The sequence below is a fragment of the Takifugu rubripes genome, chromosome 17 (genome assembly GCF_901000725.2).
Source record: "Takifugu rubripes chromosome 17, fTakRub1.2, whole genome shotgun sequence".
Taxonomy (NCBI): domain Eukaryota; kingdom Metazoa; phylum Chordata; class Actinopteri; order Tetraodontiformes; family Tetraodontidae; genus Takifugu; species Takifugu rubripes.
Genome location: NC_042301.1, coordinates 3,719,929 through 3,737,379, shown reverse-complemented (window position 1 = coordinate 3,737,379; position 17,451 = coordinate 3,719,929). Strand labels below are relative to the sequence as shown.

Sequence of the window (17,451 nt, the reverse complement as noted above, 5' to 3'; positions counted from 1 at the left end):
TTACAGGCACCATGTGGGATTCGTGGAACGGTCACCAATAAAGTGGGTTCCTCACATCTCGAGGATTCACCATCACAGACTTTTTTTTTTTTTTTTTAAAGTAATGAATACGTCAGAAAGACAAAGACTTGTGAAACATCAAATACCCGTCTCCTGGCCGCGCCTCTTATTGTGGGGACAGTGGGTGGATGAGGAAGATTTCCGTTCTCAGGTCTCAGTCAGTTTAGTTTCACCTTCTCCACCAGCAGAGTGTGTCGCCTCCTCTTAGATGGGATGTTCCAGACAAAATTGACGTTGACCTAACGTTGATCTTGGCGTATAAATAGCGTAGGAGCGAGCACATTTTCAAGCTCGCGTTTGCTGCCTTGCGTCAGGTGCGCGATGGGAGCGCAGATAGTGGCATGTGTTGTTGACGCCTCTTCGCAGCAGGACTCTTGCCCCGCTGACGAGGGGAATTAAGTGCGTGGCAGGAGGATCTCTCTAATCTCCGATCTCTTGGATTATCCCTTCGATGGACTGCAGTGGCTCCTGCCCGTGGTTTGGGACACGGTTTTACGCACGGGTTTTAATTTACGCGCGTTGTTTCTCTCCCTGGCATATTTGCGTAATGGATTAAGTACTTTTGCTTCCACGACCCAAACAAGTGTGGATTATCAAAACCTAAATTATGTTGATTGCTCAGTTCCTGGAGCGGTCACCGTGGATTAAGAGTCCCAGACTTTTTATCACTCCCGGAGCAAACACCTTTTTAATCCGCTAAGGGACGCGGAGCCGTCTGCTGAAGCGGGATGGAGGGCGAGCTGCGACCCAGGCTCTGTTTCTTGACCAAAGGAGGGCGCGGGTATGGGTTTCATCTGCACGGAGAGCGGAACAAAGGAGGACAGTTTATCCGCACAGTGGAGCCCGGCTCCTCGGCCGACATGGCCGGGCTGCGACCGGGAGACCGAGTGGTGGAGGTGAACGGAGAGAATGTAGAGATGGAGCCCCACTACCAAGTAAGTGATTGGAATAAAATCAGGCCCAAGATTCGTTTATAACAGGAAGGGATAATAGATTCTCTGCCTGTTAGACAACTTTCCCTCCCCTGAGGAGAAGGAGGGGAGAACCTACCTTGGGCTTAAATGGGTCAATATGAGCTTTGTGTAATGGGAACCACTAACTTACCCTTTTACTCAGGCCAAAAATATCCGTGTGCACTTTTATTCAAAAACAACATACAATCACCTCTTGGAAAGACACCATCTACTCCTGTTTGTCAGCTGGATTTTAATCATGAATCTGGTGAACTTTTTCATCAGTTTAGTCCCTCAGTCTTTTTTATGTGTTGTTAGTGTCTGTTTACAATATTTTCACCTGGAACCTTTTCTAGTGAACTGTTCAACTTTATTATAATGATAATTAGTTGTATTAAGATTCCTTCCGTCCCCCCTTCCTGCAGGTGGTGAACCGCATCCTCGAGGTGCCGCACCGCACTAAGCTGCTGGTGGTGGACAGAGACACGGACGAGTACCTTCACGTTAACGGCCTGGCCTGCACCGAGGCCCTGGCCGTTGTGATGGGAACCCTCTCCCCCAGACCCTCTCCAGGACCCACACCTTCCACTTCTCCATTGCCGCGGGGGATATCGCCCAAACTCAGGCAGTTGCTCTCCTCCGCTGCAGACTCACCCACCAGCATGGACGCGCAAATCGAGGTCAAGCAGTCGTCAGAGACCTCCAGCGCAGCGTCAGACACAGAAGTAAGAACGGACAGGAGGGCTGGTAGTTTTTAGTCAGGTCTGCTTATGCATTCAAACACATACAAATCAACAATCTAGAATCTCCTTCCACGGGAAATTTGGCTGGGATTATATAATACCCTAAGTAAATGAACACAAAGGGCTTCCTGTCAGGTTTTCGCACCTTTGGTTGCACTACAGTGCATTTTATTGGCTTTTATTGTTCTCCACCTGTGGTCAACTGGTCTGGTGCCATTGTTCCACCAGCATCTGTAAGCAGGCAGGAGCATTTAAGCGGACATTGTATGAAGATCGCCGTGGGTTACATCACACCTTGCAGCGGCAGCAGGATTAGGCTCAACCAATCGTGACTTTAACCCCAATGATCTTTGCTGCTGGTGTGGGAACTGTCTGTCCCGGTTTTTTCAAAGTGTTTGGGCTCCAAACAAAGTGGAACAGGGTCCTAAACATCAGCAGTTCACGTCAGATCACCAACTGTTGTGCTCAAAGGCAGCATAAATACAGGCTGCCCCTTTGGATTGACATCACAGCCCTGCGCAGGTTCGACAAATCCCAGGTTCTGATCAAACAACACGCTGGTTCTTTCCTGAAGATACACGTGTAGTCTGCAGAGTTGACAGCACCTCGTCGAGGTTCTTTATTTCAGTAGTTTACGATCATCACGTTTCACTATGGTGGATTTTTAAAAAGCACAAACTTGGCAAAGTTCTAGTAGTTTGTGAATGTAATGTCATTATTAGTGTCAGCAACCACTTGAAGACATTTCCAACCAATTAATCAATCATTTTTTTAATTTATATAGCATCTGTTACAATCAAAATTGTTTCTAGGTGCTTTACAGGGTCTGACAAGCAACAGTGGCAAGGAAAAACTCCCCTTTAACAGGGAGAAACCTTGAGCAGGACCAGTGTCACAGGAAGGGACCCTCCTGCTGATTGCCAACCCTTCTTTCTTCCTGTCCACACTAAGAGTCCATGACATTTTAAACCCAGACTGGCACCACAGCAAGTCTCCCTTCTCTTTTAGCTGGCAGACACCTGATCTGTAAATACAGACGCATTTCCAATGTGGCATGATGTTTTACTGGCGGCGGATGCCCGCACGGCACCAGTCTTAGGTAACAGGAGTGCTGAATCTACAGTCATGTTTACACATGAAGCAGCCTCACTAAGTCTTCATTATAAAACTAGTTTCTTTTTAGTTACTTGTAACATTTCTCCCCCTAAAGGTGATATGATCGTTTTCTCCTTCTGTGACATTTCATAATTTTAAAACCAAACATTTAATCTTGTTTAGTGGGACAAAATTAGTTAATTGTCTATCAAAACAGCTTTGCAACCCGGATTCTCTCTACTCTAAATGATGTGATGTGATGAGAGGTGTGTGTGCGTGTGTGTGTGTGTGTTCTTGTCCTTGCTACATACTGAGTACAGAAATTGTACAAGCAAACTGAGGACATTTTGCTGGTCATCACAACTTCAAAGGACTGTTTGAGGGTTAAGACGGTTTTAAGGTTGAGGTTAGACTTGGATTTAGATCAGGGTCAAGGTCAAGGTTAGGATCAGGGGTTGTTTGGGATGGCTAGGGTTAGGGGTTCGAGCAAGGACCAGTGTGATGCATTATGACTATGAAAGTCTTTACAAAGATATGAGTCCAAGTATCTGTGTGTGTGTGTGTGTGTGTGTGTGTAAGGCCACAAATAACCTAGTTTAACTCTCCTGTGAAGGCACACACTGTGAATGTGCACATAAATATAAAATATTGCAGGTTTTACTTTTTAATTTGAATATGTGAATTGACCATTTGCTTTGTAATTCAATTAGAAATTTATAGGATTTACACAAATTTTACCAATTTTCTGTTTCTGAGCCTTTTTTCTTTTTAAATGATCTTAGCTGCAGATGCAGTCTTCGCCAGAGCCGCCGGACAAGCTTGTCCCCCGCCTGTGTCACATGGTGAAAGGCGAGCGCGGCTACGGCTTCAACCTGCACAACAACAAGGCAAAGCGCGGACAGTTTGTGCGCGCAGTGGACCGCGGCTCACCTGCTGATGATGCAGACCTCCGGCCCGGTGACAGACTCATCGAGGTACAATTGGAACAGCAACAGGCGCATACTGACATGAAGTCTCATGCCTCAGACAGTTATGAAACGACCATTGACCAGAAATGTAGATTTTGCAGGCACATATTTGCAGTGCGTATTAGTTTTAGGTGTAACTGGACACTCCCTGTGCTGTCCCTCCCAGTGGATTAGCTCAGATTGATGGACAAATGATCATTGATCTCAACAGCATCACATGTGTAGTTTAAGTCTGAAGAGGAAATGTCCAAAGGATGAAGGAATTTATGCAAACAACTGGCACTTTACTCAAATGACAGACCTTTACGCTCTGTCAGTTCTGTGTTGCGTGTCCCTCGGACAGTTATTAAAGTCTCCTTTTTGTTTGCTTTTTGTTGTCATGTGGTTTCCACCACCTCAGGTAAACGGCGTGAGCGTGGACGGGTTGAGGCACTCGGAGGTGGTGGCGCTCATTAAAGCAGGAGGGGAAGAAGTGCGCCTTCTAGTGGTGGACCTGGAGACAGACGAGCTGTTCCTCAGATTAGGACTCCCACCAAACACCAGTCCTGGCAATGGTGAAGTAACAACTCACTGACTAACAAACGTATTAACTGACTCACAGAGTATGTTTTTGGTTACTCTGGCACAGAGGTCTATGCTGATGCATCAGTCACTAACAGTGAACCGCCCACCCCATCTCCGACCGTTGGACTACCCGCCACAGAACCACCAACCATAAATATTACGGTGACCGACTCCACAGTGGAACCCTCCTTGCCAAGGTCCAGACCAAATGGCAGCTCGGCATCTCAGTCCTCAAGAAGTTCCACCACCCAATCGGAGATAAGCAGCTCCGACATGAGCATTCCGGTGAGAGGGGAACGCGGGGCGGTCGTCTAAAGGTGTCAGAAACCGAATGTCACCCATGAAAAATCTGCATGTTTTAGGTTCCCGATGAAGACGACAGGCGTATTTCGGATCCTTTTATCGAGAGTGGCCTGCGTCTGAGCCCCACAGCTGCCGAGGCGCGACAAAAGGTCATCACCAGCCGTATCAAGAAAAGAGCGCCCCCTATGGACTGGAGTAAAAGACAGGAGATCTTCAGCAACTTTTAAGCTTCAAAGTCCATGCGGAAAACGTTGACGATGGACTAGAAAGAGGACGATTGAAACCCTTCAGAGATCCTGTACGATGTGAAAGAAAGGACTCGATTGGGTTTGTAACAGGATAGTTTAGGTTGGGAGCCAAATGAAGGCACCCAAATGATCCTTTAGTTTAAGCTCTGCTGTCACAAACAAAAGTCCGGTGAGATGACCCACGGCAGATATTGACCCCCTTTAATGTTGTAAAAACCTGGGCTCCATCTCAAGATGCCTGCCCCAGACCAGCCCATTAGGCTCCTAGCATGAATCGCAGTTTAGAGCAGCGTCCCACTAATGGAATTAAGCCTCATTTGTTTGTTGTAACCTGGCTTTCTGGAACAGGTCTATAAAACCATTGAGCACAGAAACTCATGACGTCATCGACAACAAAACACTCGAACAAAGGTGAAACGGCGCAAACAGGCATCAGAGACGCACGGAGGGATCCTGTCACTTGCTCACCAAAGGTCAAGTTTCAGTAAGATTCAAGGAGGACTGTGACCATTTTAATGTCGGTCTCAGCCTGGAAGCCACGTCACAACCTTTGCAGTTTCACACGCAAGGCAGCAGTTACACGGACAAACTCGAATCATATCGGCTACTCAACACATTTTATTTCCATTCCAACTTCCATAAAAAGGGGGAAAAAAAACAAACTGGGGAAAAATATCACATGACAGAATAACAGAAGGGGCCAACTATTCTGTCATATTTAAAACAGTATCATGCTCTCAATACATAAACAGAATTTAGAAAATGTGATTACCCCATTCCATTCCTCATTTGTTGCACCCGGTTTAAAAAAAATAAAAAATAAAAAAACCAAACCAGAACAGTACAAGTTGAGCAAAATATGCGTACAAAAACCTTCAGACCAAAACGGAAATTGTGGAAACAGCTATGCTTCAGCCTTTATCACACCTAAACCAAAAAAGCGATTTGATTATCAGAGTGGTCACAGTCGAGGTCAAATCAAAAGCTTGTAGCGCCCAAATGTCTTTTACACTGGTAGAATTCTTTGTCAAGATGATCATCCATCTTTGGTGACTGACATTACACCTGCGTTGAATATTGAAATAGCAGCTTGTTCCGAGCTATTGTGTTTGAGATTTCCCTCTTTGGCAGTGTCCTAGCTGATATTGTTACTGTGCTCTCTTTGTGTACCGCGGCGGTGTTGTCGGGGGGTGTAAAGGGCAATGGGATCACGCAGATCACACACACTCTTGCGTACACACGGAATAAAAAAAGACACAGATGCAAGGCATGCATACAAAAGGTAGGCTACACACCCTTCCAGACCTACTACATGTGCACTCCAAGTGTCAACTGTTCAATCCATGCTCACGGGCAAAGACGATTCTCATGCAGGAGCTCACACACACACACACACATACGTACACACACACCTCAGCAATATGGCGAAGTTAGTCATTGTAAAAGTGCGGATTAGTCCCAGTTTGACAAAGTTGTTTTTATTTACCATTTAGTATTGGGATATTTTTGCCAGTCAAAGACACTTAATTTCACAGTGCAACACAATATGACAAACACTGACATCAGGGTCAACACATCATAAGGGTGAGTTTAAAAAAAAAAAAAATCCATACAAAAACTGAAATGGTCAAATTAAAAAGTGCAAAAACAACAGCTAACAGTCGCTCAAAATAGCATAAATTCTTTTCTTTTTTTTTTGCGTTAGTTGTGCAAACGATGTTCATCGGAGAAACAGAAATTGTCAGTAGCAGGCAAACAAAAAAAAAACCAACAGAAAATTTAAAAAACAACAAAAAAAGGAGCAATTTAAAACATTCTAAAGATCACAATGACATTGCAAATCACTGTTTTACTTAAGATATTAATATGGCATCGAATGGATATCAGTATGAATGTAGACAGAAACATTTACACATTCTCTCTTGCAGACACACAGACACTTGGTCACAGTTAACAGGTGCCAAGGACATCGCGGTGGGAGTCAAGTTTTAGCTCGTTACCATATCAAAAACAATACATAAATCACAAACTCTTAACACAGGATGCTGAAGTAAAGATTAACAAACTGCACATGCACGAGTGCCCTCACAAACACGCAAATCTCAAAGAGACAACTAAGGATGCGATTCTTGTTTTCATGATTTCCTCTACTCGAGAAAACGGTGTTAGCCCTAATCCCTCTTTCCTGCTGGAATGGTTTCTGAAGCCATGATTTTTCCTCCTCCTCTCTCAATAAAGTGGAAAATTGGACAAGATAATGTCTGACAGCTCTGTGAAAGCAGCACTCGGGTTAAAGATGGCGGTAAAAACTTATCCAGACTATCTTACAGAAGAATTCAGCAACTACGGATGAAGAAATTTCTACTGAATCCCATTCCCTGGAAAAAGAAAGATATCTCCCAGAAAGTGAACAGAGTTTAGACACCTGTATGTCTGGCCTAACTACATGTCTTGAGAAGTCTGCATAATAGTGCCAATCACAGTCAGTTTTGATGTACTGCATGTGCAAGTGTATGTATGAGTCCGTGTACGTTGGTCGGTCGGTCGGTCAGTCAAGCCATTGTTTGCTCTCGAGTTTAAGAATCCCATTAAAAGTTCTACTGTCCCTGTCCACCCAGACAAATGACACGCCGTGATGTCATTTCATTTTCCCTGCCTTGTTACTGATTTCCCTCCCTGCCTTTCCCTGAACTTCCTCTGCGCTGGTCTCTCACCCCGCCTCCCTCTTTGTCAAACGTCTCCTTCCTGCGGTTTCCTTCTTTCCGTCACTCGCTATCTGTCCCTACCAGTTAGTTTTTTTCTGTGTCGGGTCCCTGCCTAGTTAATCTAGAGGTGTCCCTCTGTCCCTCCCACCCCTACCCTCCCTCTATGGACAAACACATAGGGCATGTGGGGCCGTCCGTCAAGGGGAGCAGCCATAAGCGTCCCTCTCCCTCCCCCCAGATCTGGGCAGTGCAATACACAGATGGATGAGTTTCCCATTCACCCTCCTCTTGCTGGCTCACCTGGGGGTGCGGATAAGCGTGAGAAAACCAAAGTTAGAGTCAAAATCGACCTTTGCGGAGCTGTGATTTGAACGCGGGTCTTACCTCTTGGTTGGGTGTGGAGAATCTAAACACCATAGCAGGCTGCCAGTCTTTCCTTCAGCAGAGGGGGGAACTGCTCCGAGAACTGCTGCCAGTTCTCCTCCCCGACCTGCTCCTTAAAACCATGCAGTATCTGCGACATGAAGCAGAAGATGGGGTCAAAAAGGAACAGCCCCCCCCAAAAAAGTTACTCTCCGTTCGGTTCTGTTTTTTCCCCGGCTTGTTCCAAGACCTGGTTGTAATGCTGCTTCTCCACTAGCGGCCTGGTTTTGGTTTTGGCTCGGCGAGGGACGACACTTGAGCCCCGCGTGCTCAAACAAAATGCTTTTCCATCCCAACTGGGCTGCGCGAGGGCGCTCAGTAAACGCTGACACAGCGGTTATCGCCAGTTTGGCGTTAAATTTGAGGGAAAAGTCACGTGAGCAGATTGAACTGCCACGCGCATCTTTTGGCGTGACAAATCAGCTGATGGAAAAGCAAATTGGAGCAGCAGCGTCTGGTTGGGTGCACAAGTGTCCGACTTCTCTGGTCAGGACACTCGGGACATCAAGAACCCACCGAGCAGAGCACTGCTCAGTCTGTGGTTCCTGGGCGATTCATTTTTGAAACGGTGGTTCCGAGCCTGGAAAACTCCAGACTCTCAATAGCTCTGTCATTCAACCAGCTCCTCACCTTGTAGAACATGTCTCTTAAATCATCTTTAGGGTTTACCCAGGAGGCCACGGCATCGCAGAAGAAGATGAAATCCTGAGCAAAAACAGAGCCAGATGTTCACATAGTATTCCAACTGCGTTTTTCTAAATAGATTTACATTTATTCCACTCGTATCAGCTATGTAGGTCATTTGTTTTACACATAACTGACATTGTTCACTGGTCTACTTGATCAGAGGTATCCCCTGACCACAAAATGAAATGTACCAGATTAGCAGAAAACTACCTAAAACAGAGCAAGAGACGAGGAAGCACAAGGAGATGCAGAGTTTCTGCAGTGCCACATCTCACCTGCACCACACCTCCAGGGTTCACCCCAATCATCATGCAAATCCCACGGAAGGCCGAGTCTTTCTCCTCATTGTCTCTGATATTGCGCAAAGACGTGCACCTGCAGGAGACATAAGATCCGTTACCGTTAGCGACAGCTTTAAAGCCGTTGCTACTATTATCTTCTAAAATTGGCTGAACATGCTGCCTTTATATAGATAATTGTCATTAGGACAGACTACTAAAAACTAAGAGAACAACCACAACTCTGAGGTGATGACACAGATGAGAAAAACTAATTTGAAAGCGCCCCCCCACCCTTCCTCACCAAGGTCGGATAAACTGTGGCAGCATGCCAGCAACCTCCTGAGGACACACGTAGCCCAGACGGCCAATGGTGATAGCTGGAAAAGCAGTGGCAGAACAAGAATTAGTGCTTGAATACTAAATGTTGTGTCGTGCATATCACAGAACACGCCATTTTTTTGGTGAACCTGTAAAATATGCATGTTCAAAATACCAGTGTTCTCCAGCAGGGTCTTGGGGGTGTTGGGCCGATTAATGATCTCAACAAGCTGGTTCAGTACCATGGCGATGTACGGCTGCATCTCCACACCTGAGCAGCGATAATGAGCTTAATAAGACACAATCCAGGTGACAACACAGTCCTTTACTAGAAATTCTGAACTATAAAGCGCACCTGGCTACAAGCTGCACCACCCAAATGTCTTACAATTTAAGAAAAAATATACATATAAGCTGAACCTGGCTATAAGCCGCAGGTGGCGACTTTGAAACATGACACCTACACATAAAGATTATTTTAAATGTTTATTTACTAGACACGGCAGTAACGCAGCTGTAAAATGAGTAACACACAGGTTAAAAATAAGGAGCCAACCAACTGTTGATTGTTAGCCTTTAACTTAAAAGCTGCATCATTTCTTTGTGTGTTATCCATAACACACATGTGATTAAACTGCTGTGATTAAAGTGGCGTCTTCATTGGCCTTAAATATCTATTCAAGTTCAGAAGTCGTGGGAATAAATTAGTACCAAGTGTAGAACATTGGGGGATAGTCAGCCATGTCATTGTGGTGGCGATGGGGAACTCCCCATAAGAGTAAAAACTCATTTCTAAACCATTCGTATCGGATTTGTTTTAATGTTGTGTTTCTATTTTTTCCTATCTGCAATTCAAATATGTGAAATTTCAAAGGAAAATGAAAGACAGCCACAATTATCCTGCAGCTTCTAAACGTCGAGCAGTGCTCAAATCCTGCTGAAACTCACCCATCTGCATGCAGATCTCTCCTATTGCCCAAGTAGCATTGTTGCAGACGGAAATGAACTCTGGGTTTAGATTTGTCCCAAGGATTGGCATGAATTCCGCTACAGGAATAAAAAAAAAAACACCTGAATTTCTATGTACAGTGAATTAAGAATGGAAATTTTGTGTATGCTCTTTTTTTTGTTTGTGAAATGACAATGGGAGAATTACCAATACACGGTTTTACATGAAGGAAACAGGCCTTTGTCAAGTCCCCAAGGAGAGCAAATGAACTCTGTCTTACTTCTGGCATTGTATCCTGAGACAAAAGGACAATGTGAAGAGTTAATACGAACAGAACTTGTGTAGCACTGGTCCTCACATTAAGTGTCGCTGCTATTGCCACCTTAATAATCACTAAAATACGAATACACTAAACTTCCTGAGGAGGACCTAAAAGTCACAGTGCTAACTTTGTTGAGAATATTTAATGGCAAAGGACAGGGGAGGATATGTACAGTTTGTAGTTTAAAAACATTCATCTAATGTGCAAAAATATCTGTAGAACCAATTTAAGATGATGATCACAGTCAGAACTTTTGATGACTTTTCTCTTCGTGCCTCTCCTCACCTGCATGCACTGGAAAAGTAGAGTCATGATGTTACTACGGGCAACAAGAGTGTCTACGTGACCTCCCAGTCCCTCCGCCAAGCCGCTTAAAAGATCCAGAGCCACGATCATGAAATCTTTGTCCGGCGCTTCGTACTGGTCTGGCTGCTGACTGTACATCTGACATGCACAAAGACAGGTTGGAAAGTTTGAGAAGTGATTATTTGAGGACGTCAAAGTGTCCTCTCCACTGTGAGAAGCAACAAGAAAGGCAACAAGTCCAGCCGAGTATATGTGGCTCACCATCGCCTGAGCCAGCGTCTTCTGGACCAAGGTGACACATCGCTGGTAGACGGGCTCACAGTATGGCAGGAACCCACTCTGCAGCGCCGTGGCGACAGATGAAAGACACTCCAGCAAAGGAAAGAGATCTTTATCTTCATCCTTCAGCTCGTTCCACTTTGCTATCAGTGGTGGCATCAGCTTCTGGATGTACTCCTAAACACAGTTGGACATTTAATGAGAAAGGCACCAGACAAACTATTGACAATAGAAGTGCTCGCTGTCTAATTGGGTGCACTTTGCACTCACAGGCTGGTTGAGATGGTGTCCCACAGAGTCTGCCAGCGTTCCTATAGCATCGTAAAGGATGAGCAGGTTCTTGTGCTGGTACTTCCCGAAAGCAAACACCAGCGTATCAAGAATGAAGCTCAGGTAAGGCACCAGCTCTGTACATGCTTCCTCCTCCAGGGTGGCAAATGCACTGTCAGAAATATAAAAAGAAGAAGGCGGATGATACAAGATAAACATTTCTCCAATAATAATAATTACAAAAATTAAAAAAAAAATCCTACCTGCATGCAGCTTCCTGTACCCTCTTATTGCCATCCAGAATGCGTTTGAGCAGCTCGGTCATGAGGGGTTTGAGGTGAGCGTCCGGGGGCTGACTGACCACCCAGTGAGCATATCGACTGAGGGTCCAACAGGCAATAGAGCGCACCAAGGCCTTCTTATCACACAAGCACTGGATGAGGTGAGGAATGAGCTCTGGCAAATAGGGGACCATCCCCTGCATGCAGCCTGGAAGTACATAAAATTGACATATCTTACAGGAATAAAACAAAATGAGTACAATACCACTCTCAAAGTACAAGAGAAGTAGACGTAAAGCCAGCAGTTCTTAGACTACCACTTATAACGTATGATCAAACAATCAACTACAAAAATTCAGATTTTGTACGGGGGTTATTCTGGGATTCTGGATATTTTGGAAATGTGCTGCTCCGCTCGGTGCATTCCACTAGAAACAGCTGAAATAGTATCACCGCTGTTGTGATTCAGTTTGCTCTGACCCCTGCGGTTTATTTATGGATTTTTATGACTTGCTCAATTGCTCCACTTGGATAAAGATTTCTGAATTTGAGTGGATATTTACGGCAACCAGACGGCACAAGACAGGTTGAAGAGGTTCAGTAATGCGCCGAGGAAGGCGCAAGTTTAATTGAGCTTTGAACAGTCTTTTCTCTTCATGTACACCCTCATGCACCCTCGTCATGGAGAAAGAAATCATGCAACTCTTAAGTTAACAGCTGTAATGTCACTTTACTGCTGTGTTTTGTAATTAAACATTTAAAATAATCTTTCTGTGTACCATAAAGATCTCCCGTTTCAAAGTGGCCACCTGCAGCTTATAGTCAGGTGCGTTCTGGAGGGCGGAATTTGATAATGAATCCATAATTGATCCCTTTGCCAGGATGACCAATATTACTTGGAAGTATTTTGAGTGCGAGGTCTCTCACCCTCAGCAATAGCTCCCAACACAAGGATGCCAGACTCTTTGATGACCCAGTCGTGGTGGAAAAGCAGGCCTTTGAGAAGAGGGAGGAGATGAGGAAGCAGCTCGTCGCGAAACACGTTGGCGAGAACGTCGAGCGCTGCAGCCGAACACTTCCCTGGAGGGCGAGAGTACATCAGTATCTTTCTGTTCACATTGTGCTCGGATGTTACATTTCTGACGCACACACACGGGCAATAAATACCCGTTTGTTTAGGACTTACGAAGGTTCCAGTCAGACAGTGCATCATCGTCATCATCCTCATCATCATCGATATCCTCCCCTTCCTCGCCCTCCCCTCCTTCGTGCTGCAGAGTGACGGTGCGGGACTTGTGGAAACGAGGCTTGATGTCTTGCTCACTATCTGGAATAGCTTCGTCCTCTTCAACATCACCCTAAAAGGAGGAGAGAGAAATGTAGCCAGAAAAGGCATGGCATCTGTACGAGCACGCTGATTCAGTTGTTCTTTTTATTTTTAATTATTTTGGGTGTAAAAAGAGGCAGAACCATCCATCTAAGGATGCACTGTCATAGATAATTAGCACACTTGTACTGAATGCTAATTATCATTTCCTTAGTCTTTATTCTGTTGTTTGTGTGAAGTGAGATGATGTAAAAGAAAAAAAGCTAAGCAACCAGTTAACAACATTAAGAAACATTATTTGTTGATGTTTGTCCTATCAGAAGAATTTCTTAACTTAGGGGCACCTGTAGATGTGAAGCTAAGATGTCGCGAAACAAGATACTTAACACTGATGCAGCGACTCAATGGGAATTTGTACAAGAATAAGTATGTTTAAGTCCAATAAAAAAGGCAAACTTCTGTGTTAACATTTGTACATGTGTAAAAGGCAGCGACAACCGTTACAATCTGAGCCGATGTGTGCAGTTCATATCTCACCTTGAGAAGAATAATGTCAATCTCAGAGTATTTCATCCCATTTACAAGAATAGGAATCAGCCTAAAAAGAAGCATCAGATTATTATTTCATTCTTACAACTCTATATTTACATCCTTGCCATCACGGTGTCCAAAAAACTTTAAGTGTGTCAGTACTTACTGGACCAAGTGGCCAGACAGGGCCTCTTTACAGATTGGTTGTTCAGCCAGGGTGAGCCAGAACTCACAGGCCTCCAGGGCCACATTTTCATCCGGGTCCTGGGTACGTTGCAGCATGTACTGTTGAGAGAGGAGAATGGGTGATAATACTGACGAGGACAGGACAAAAGATGCATTTTATTTCTGTGTGAACTTAAGTCCTCCCCTCACCTGGATGATGCTGTGCATGTGTGGAATGAGGCGGTCAATGCGGACCTCCAGGAGCATGACCAGAGCCCTGCACACATTCTTCCGCACTTCACTGTCCTCGTCACCAGCCAATGCGAACAGACTCTGGTCAACAGGAAGAGAAAAGGAGGAAAGATGTAGTAGTCCAATGACGCTAAAAACAGCATGAACTGTATCAGAATGATGGCAGAAAAACATGTGGAGGAAAAAAAAAAGGAAGAGCTGATGATCCGAATCGATTCACATCGTGTGTCAAGACGGTGGAGACGGAGTTGATAACACAAACAAAACGAATGAACACGCCAAAAAAAAAAATGACACGACTTATGCTCACCTCAATAAAGGTGTCAATGTTATCCATTAGAGCTTGAGCTCGACCAATGATGAACTGGTTGACACATGCAATAGCATGGGACCTGAGAAACGAAGAAGTGATTTTTAACGGGGTGAGAAGAAAGGAGCAGAGGACAGACAACGCGGGCCAGGAGCAACGCAACGATCTCTCACTGACCTGATCTTGGGACTGCAGTGCTTAAAAAACTGCAGGAACTTGGGGATCATGATGTTGAGTGGTCTGTTCAGAGCCTCGCTATCGAGCAACTCGGAAGAATCCTCACAGATCTTCTGCAACGCGCCAAAGGATCCCTGAAAGAAGCAACGGTGAAAAACAGTCAAATCAAAAGCCGAAAGGTGACGCAGCGCTGTTCGAGCAACGTGTCGATATCCTGACCTCGCAAGTGTTGTAGTCCTCGGAGTTGAGAAGGTTACACAGCTGAGGTAACAATTCTGGCCACGTCTGCAACTCTCCTTTAGAGGCAATGGTTGTGATCAGGATGCCTAGCAGGTGACAAAGAGATAGAGGCCTTGAAATGCAGAAATAGCTAGAAAACTGCTATTGCATTCAAGCTGATAAAATGAAACTAAAGCCCTTTTTCACACAATGTTGCATTACCTGCAAAAATGAACCCCCTACACAGCTGTCTGACTCACTCTGCCTAGAAAATGTTCGTACTATCTCCGTCTTATCATTCTCGCATAAAAACACCCACCGATTGTGGCTCTGATGAGCGGTGAAGGATCTCCAATGTTGTTGAGGCATTCTCGCTTGATGAAATCAGCCACGTTGGGAGGGAAACTCTGATAATGAGCCTTAACATTGTTTTTCAGTATCAGGCCGCTCAAGGAACGAGTGGGCTCATCTGGAATGCCAGCACAGAAGCACAACACAGTTTATTAAAACTGGAACAGGTGTCAAGAATTTTGAGACAAGCAGCACACCAATGGCTGGACTGCTTGATGATGAAGAGGACATCTCTACCTTCAGATTTGAGGCTTGTGAGGACGAAGATCAGATAGTTGTTGAAGTCCGGAAACTGATTAAGTTGCTCCAGTTTCTGCAGGTTCTGTCAAGGAGTTCAAACATGTGTTTGCCCGCCCTCTCTCTCTCTCTCTCTTATATAAGCTGCAGAAAACTCATATTGCTCTCTTTGATTTTTGGCCCTTGAGTAATAAGTTTACCAGGACTTACCTTGAAGCCTTCATTGCCCTATGAAGCACTACTCAGGCATCTTGTAGACAATTTATTCTTTTACTTTAGTAACAAGTATTTTTTTGCTGTTACTACTATAACGGGGTATAGTATTATATACTCCCGACTGTGCCTTTATGGAGACCAAAAGTGGTAGCAAGGTGCACGTTTTAGTGCCGGGTGGATTGGTGAACATAATAAAATAGACCAGGCATCATCAACCTTGGACACAGAAGTTTTAGATTCCCATTGGCTGACCAAATCCAAGATATTTTGAATTTTACATTTTAAAGTTTAGATGAATATTTGGAAAAATGTTTGGACCGCTACGAGTTTCAATTTCTCATCCACTTTGATGCGTCCGCTATTTTGTGCGGTAAATCCCACACATTTTCCCCTCCTGTTTCTACGATCAAACAGAAACCCACAAAAAGAGTCAGGATACTTCTTGCACAGCTCTTTGGGTTGCTGTGTCTGGCGACTGGGAATCTTTAAGTAGCTGAAGCACTTGCTGCAAACCCTGCTCGTCTGGCTGCCATTCCATTCTAGAAAAAGACACATTTTGAGATTATGATGCAAACAGTAGACAAACAACAATACACACACACACACACACACACACACACACACACACACCTGGCTGGGTACTCAGCACTTTACTACTCAAATCACGTAGCTACGCAGTAACAATTCTGATAACTGCGAGAGACAGACTGCTGCGTGTACAATGCATACGAAATCTGTTTAACATCAGAGGCGACTAACCAAATGTAGATTTATGTGATGCACTGTCTAATTTGAATAATACGCAGCGGCGAGTGAAAACACTGCGATCAACGGATTCGTTATTGGTCGTTTTACAGATGACCGTTCCAAACAACACCTAAATAAGACCACATATTTGATGACAAAGTACGCCTAAATTACAATCTAGCCACCTATTTTCATTTTGGGCCCAGGCGGTAGAGACGCAAACGCCTGGCTCAGTCAGATAACGGGTTAGCTTTAGCTTAACTACGACAACTAACGGATCCAGGAAACCAGTTGCAAAAGCGATCACATGGGAACATCCAGGGTGCTGCTTTGCACCGTCAACATGTCCTTTTCCATGAAACAGCAAATGCTTAGCTGATACGAATCATTAACGATCACAACAATCAGTCACAAATCAAATCAGGTAGCTCAGAGTAGCATAGGGAGTTAGCATCATCTTAAAAATAGCCGCGAAGGTTTTTACCTGGTCGTTGCGATTTGGTCAATCTATATTTCTATAGACAAAAGTGCAGACGCGCTATGACAAATAACATGAAATATGATATGGCTAGGATATAGGTGAAATTCTCTTCTGAGTGGCTTTATGTAAATGCTATGCTAGCTGCTCTGTCACAGAGGAAGATGCATGCCGTAGAATCAAGCCGGTTGATTCGTTTGAACATTTCCGGCTTCCGTCGTCAATAGATCTTCGGTACGGAAACTGACCAGGCGTTAACTAAATAGCGTGTGCGTGTGTGTGTGTGTGTGCGTGTGCGTGTGCGTGTGCGTGTGCGTGTGTGTGTGTGTGTACACACATATCTATATATAGATATGTGTACATATACACATGTACACAAATATACACAAAGATATATGTGTGTGTGTGTGTGTGTGTGCATATATACACACACATTTGATGGATGTACATATGTTTATATATGTGTGTGTATACTGACGGGTGGGTATTAATGTTTTTCTAGAATTTAATTTAGTGAAAGTGAAAGAAAAATATGACTATAAAAACATCAACAGTGGTCGCGTTATATTTACACCACCAGGGGGCAAGAATAGCTTTCTTATCGGTTTAAAAACGATGATGATGATGATAATAATATTATTATTTATAATAACAATACTCATAATAAGAAGAAGACATTTAAGATG

At 44.4% G+C, this 17,451-nt stretch overlaps 2 protein-coding genes across 2 annotated transcripts; one reads left to right on the top strand and one right to left on the bottom strand.

Moving 5' to 3' along the window:
- Positions 1 to 201: 201 nt before the first annotated feature.
- nherf2 (NHERF family PDZ scaffold protein 2) lies at positions 202 to 6,561 on the top strand. The gene is made up of 6 exons (XM_011612449.2): positions 202 to 995; positions 1,439 to 1,738; positions 3,634 to 3,825; positions 4,220 to 4,373; positions 4,448 to 4,668; positions 4,746 to 6,561. The coding sequence occupies exons 1-6, from the start codon at positions 789 to 791 to the stop codon at positions 4,911 to 4,913; spliced, it is 1,242 nt and encodes a 413-aa protein (XP_011610751.2). The 5' UTR covers positions 202 to 788; the 3' UTR covers positions 4,914 to 6,561.
- On the bottom strand, positions 6,397 to 17,029 carry tnpo2b (transportin 2b). The gene is made up of 24 exons (XM_003972027.3): positions 16,772 to 17,029; positions 15,980 to 16,079; positions 15,325 to 15,400; positions 15,056 to 15,205; positions 14,737 to 14,843; positions 14,518 to 14,651; positions 14,341 to 14,422; positions 13,989 to 14,111; positions 13,780 to 13,898; positions 13,620 to 13,680; positions 12,942 to 13,113; positions 12,683 to 12,835; positions 11,738 to 11,963; positions 11,475 to 11,646; positions 11,187 to 11,381; positions 10,905 to 11,063; positions 10,505 to 10,592; positions 10,297 to 10,395; positions 9,524 to 9,619; positions 9,332 to 9,407; positions 9,025 to 9,124; positions 8,693 to 8,767; positions 8,024 to 8,153; positions 6,397 to 7,939 (listed from the first exon to the last, which is right to left on the bottom strand). The coding sequence occupies exons 2-23, from the start codon at positions 16,076 to 16,078 to the stop codon at positions 8,046 to 8,048; spliced, it is 2,670 nt and encodes an 889-aa protein (XP_003972076.1). The 5' UTR covers position 16,079; positions 16,772 to 17,029; the 3' UTR covers positions 6,397 to 7,939; positions 8,024 to 8,045.
- Between the last annotated feature and the right edge of the window lie 422 nt (positions 17,030 to 17,451).

Bases quoted from the DNA above. Each gene is read 5' to 3' on its own strand.
- nherf2 (XM_011612449.2), top strand. From the start codon at position 789: ATGGAGGGCGAGCTGCGACCCAGGCTCTGTTTCTTGACCAAAGGAGGG. The intron at 3,826-4,219 runs GTACAATTGGAA...CCACCACCTCAG, and splicing joins CCGGTGACAGACTCATCGAG to GTAAACGGCGTGAGCGTGGA. The intron at 4,669-4,745 runs GTGAGAGGGGAA...TGCATGTTTTAG, and splicing joins GCTCCGACATGAGCATTCCG to GTTCCCGATGAAGACGACAG.
- tnpo2b (XM_003972027.3), bottom strand. From the start codon at position 16,078: ATGGAATGGCAGCCAGACGAGCAGGGTTTGCAGCAAGTGCTTCAGCTA. The intron at 15,401-15,979 runs GTATCCTGACTC...CAGAACCTGCAG, and splicing joins CCCAAAGAGCTGTGCAAGAA to AAACTGGAGCAACTTAATCA. The intron at 11,647-11,737 runs GTAGGATTTTTT...TATTTCTGACAG, and splicing joins GTACAGGAAGCTGCATGCAG to TGCATTTGCCACCCTGGAGG.